Here is a 3,817-nt window from a genome sequence, read left to right as displayed (position 1 = left end):
TAATAATAATAAAAGCCCACTGAGGTACCGGTCCCAGAGTAGAGTAAAAAATGGTCGTCAAAAATTAAATCTAACCTAACCTAACCTAACTTGAAACAGTTCAAGTCATAGGAAGGAGGAAATACAAAAGCAAAAAAGGAGTTCCCGAGTTTACCAGAAAAAGGGATGAATGACTGAGAATACTGGTTAACTCTTGCATTAAAGAGGTGGATAGAAAAGAGGTGAGAGAAAGAAAAGAGTGTCGTGCAGCGAGGCCGCGGGAGAAGGGGAGGCATGCAGTTAACAAGTTCAGAAGAGCAGTTAGCATAAAAATAGCATTAGAAGATAGCAAGAGATGCAGCAATGCGGCGGTGAGAGAGAGGTTGAAAACATTTTTATTTATAGGAGAGGAGTTGATAAGATGAAATGCTTTTTGATTCCACCCTGTCTAAAAGAGCGGTATGAGTGGAACCCCCCATACACGTGAAGCACACTTCATAAATCAGTGGTTCCCAAACTGGGGGCCATGGCCCCCTGGGGGGCCCTATAGCAGAATGTAGGGGGCCATAATCTGAGGCTATGCATAAATAAATCTAAAGGAGTTTAGCGGGTAGGTAGCCAGTGGAGGGAACTTACAGGTTCAGTACAGGTTTGTGCAATGCCTTACTGCCAGACACATGAGTAATACGTCCTTTTTTTTTTTTTTTATCTGATTCTGTGTTCTTGACATAAAACAAGACATGGGAATGTATTAGGGGAGCAAGATAATTTTAACTCAACATAATTCTAATCTAAGGCTTCCTAAGCTGTGTATTCTGTATGATAACCTGGTCTTGAATCTTACGTATCAGCAAGGATGTTCATATTATTCAGTTAACCAGACATTCACAGTTGCAACATTGATCACCGTGTGTGCCTCCCCATATAATCAGTTTCATCCCACCTGTGAATACTTCAGCATTATATGAACTTAAACCAACATCAATACCACTTTAATGGTAAGTAAGTCCTGTATCATGAAGTATATTAAGAAGGTAAATAATATCTGCTGTATTTATGCACATTCTATAACTTTTTTGTAACGTAAAATCTAACTTCCTTTCAACCTCATATTTACCATTTTATTATTCTAATCATGGGTGAGGACATATGTTAGCGGTGTTAGAAATAGCAGTTTTTTGTTTGTGCATTGCAGGTACAGTGATGGCTTCTAATAAGAAACGCAACTATGATGACAACTACCTGGATTTTGGATTTACAAGCATCACTGATAAAGATGTAGTGAAGCCTCAGTGTGTGATTTGTCACAAAATACTCACAGCTGAATCACTAAGACTCAGTAAGCTTAGATTACATCTGGAAACCAAGCATCCTTAACATGTTGGCAAAGATCGTTCCTTCTTTAGTCGACAAGAATTGAACATGAAGAGACAGCGACTTGATGCCAGTGGTTCCTTTCATCAACAAAATGCTGCCGTATTGGAAGCATCATTTCTTGTATCCCTTGAAATAGCAAAGAAAAAGAAGCCTCACACAACTGGGGAGGAATTAATTTTGCCATGTGCCAAAACAATGGTAAAGCTTGTTTTGGGTGAGAAAAGTGCTGAAAAGCTGAATGCTATTTCACTCTCAAATAATACAGTGCAACGCCGAATCTCCCAAATCTGATGACATCAAAGAGCAGGTGACACAGGAAATTAAAAGAGCTGGATTATTCAGTATTCAACTCGATGAGTCCACTGACATCCAGTCCTGCTCACAACTCCTGGCTTTTGTAAGGTATGTTCATGATGAGGATCTGAAGGAGGAATTCTTGTTTTGTGAGCCTCTTGAACAATCTACAAAAGGTGAAGATGTAATGCAGAAACTTACAGAATTCTTTGAATCTGAAGGTCTTGACTGGGGCAATCTCTGTGGGATATGCACAGACGGGGATCCAGCCATGATGGGTTCTCAGTCAGGTTTTGTTACAAGAGTTATACAAAAAGCACCAAATGCTATCCCTCTTCACTGCATGATCCACAGGCAAGCTCTAGCATAAAAAACGCTACCCTCAGAATTACAGGACACTCTGAATACAATTATAAAGACAGTTAACTTTGTAAAAGGTAGTACTCTTAACACACATCTTTTCAAGAGACTCTGCCAAGATATGGATGCAGCTCATGAGACCCTCCTATTTCATACAGCAGTTCGCTGGCTATCAAAAGGAAATGTAGTTCAGCGTGTATTTGAGCTCAGAGAAGAGATCAGCCCCTTTCTCAGAATACAGAACAAGCAAGATTTGCTGTCAGCATGGTCTGCAGATAGCTTCGAAATACGGCTAGCCTATCTTGTTGACATATTTAGACAGTTGAACACACTGAACCTGGAACTCCAAGGGAAAGGAAGTTTGATAATCGATTTTGTGGACAAAATCAAAGCTTTCATTCGTAAGATGGAGAATTGGAGGCGCAAAGTTGGAATGGGAAACTTGGTAATGCTGGAGACAGTGTCAGAAATTGTAGAGGAGTGTGATGCTGCTACGCAGAACTTGATTACCCAACATCTTGAGGCCTTGGAAGGGGAATTTAAAAGATACTTCCCAGATATCCAAAGCCTAACTTCTCGGCTAGTAAGGTCCCCCTTCACTGCTCCAGTGACATGCATTCCTGATGACAATGATGATGGCCAAACTGAGCTGTTGACACTTCAGAAGGATTCAGGAGCTAAGATGAAGTTTGAGGCCGCATTCTCTCAACTACTCCACATTAAAACGAAATATCGCAACAGACTTGAAGTGAAGCATGACCTACGGTGTGCTTTAAGTGAAACAAAACCAAGAATCAAGAAGCATGTTGATAATCTGCAACATCACCCTTCACACTGAGTGGAATGGGGATTCAAAAGTGAAGGAAACATGAACCTGGCATGAACGTTCAGAAGCAAACGGTCTGGGAGGAGGTGGGTGTGTGGCCACTGAAGGCCATGGTTGTGGCAGTTAATTATGACTCCCTATGATAGCATTTCATTTTAGAATTACAAAGTTATCAGATTTCTAAGATTCAAAGATCAGATCACATTGCGTGGGATTAATACACTTTTTCAATCCAGTGGAATTTGTTTCTTTTTTTTTTTTTTTTTTTTTTTTTGCTTATTGCTGAAACAGCTTTTCACAATAATGCAATTTTTAATTACTCTACGTATGAATTTTCTAATGTGCATTATATTACTTCTTTAGTACCATTTCAATAATTAGATGAGATTCAGCAAAGGCAAAATACAAATTTCTTTATTAATAATTAACAAAAGAAAAAATAACAAATGGAATCAATAAAATTACAGGATTTGCTAGAGTGGTTTTTATATGGACCTAATGAGTGTAGGACTGTAGACAGTCACGGTAGTCACAGGTTATGGTTGTGGGGGGGGGGCCATGGACAAGGATCATGTATGAAAGGTGGGTAACGACCAGAAAAAGCTTGGGAACCACTGTCATAGATGGACAGATAAGGCTTTTGTACAGAGTTATCATAACAGAGGTGATAAAAACTGGCGGAGACGACTCAGAACGCTTAACTTCATAGGAGCTGTTTTAGATAGAAATGATATTTGAAGTTTCCAGTTTAGATTATAAGTAAAGGACAGACCGAGTATGTTCATTGTAGAAGAGGGGGTCAGGTGAATGTCACTGAAGAATAGAAGATAGTTTTCTGGAAGGTCGAGTTGATAGATGGAGGAATTGAGTTTTTGCGGCATTGAACAATAATACTAAGTTTGCTCTGCCTAGGCCAACAGCAAAAGTTTCACCAAAATCCCTAAAAGAGGATGACTAAGACTCGGTAAGGAAAGTCAGAAG

General features: G+C 39.6%; 1 protein-coding gene across 1 annotated transcript; it reads left to right on the top strand.

Annotated features, from left to right (window-relative positions):
- Nucleotides 1-558: 558 nt before the first annotated feature.
- LOC135093620 (zinc finger BED domain-containing protein 5-like) lies at nt 559-3,817 on the top strand. Its single transcript, XM_063993042.1, has 2 exons — nt 559-977; nt 1,175-3,817. Exon 2 carries the CDS (start codon nt 2,132-2,134, stop codon nt 2,846-2,848), a length of 717 nt encoding a protein of 238 aa, XP_063849112.1. The 5' UTR covers nt 559-977; nt 1,175-2,131; the 3' UTR covers nt 2,849-3,817.

Source organism: Scylla paramamosain, chromosome 3, assembly GCF_035594125.1.
Source record: "Scylla paramamosain isolate STU-SP2022 chromosome 3, ASM3559412v1, whole genome shotgun sequence".
Classification (NCBI taxonomy): domain Eukaryota; kingdom Metazoa; phylum Arthropoda; class Malacostraca; order Decapoda; family Portunidae; genus Scylla; species Scylla paramamosain.
The sequence above is the reverse complement of the archived record's forward strand: the minus strand, read 5'-3'. Positions and strand labels throughout refer to the sequence as shown.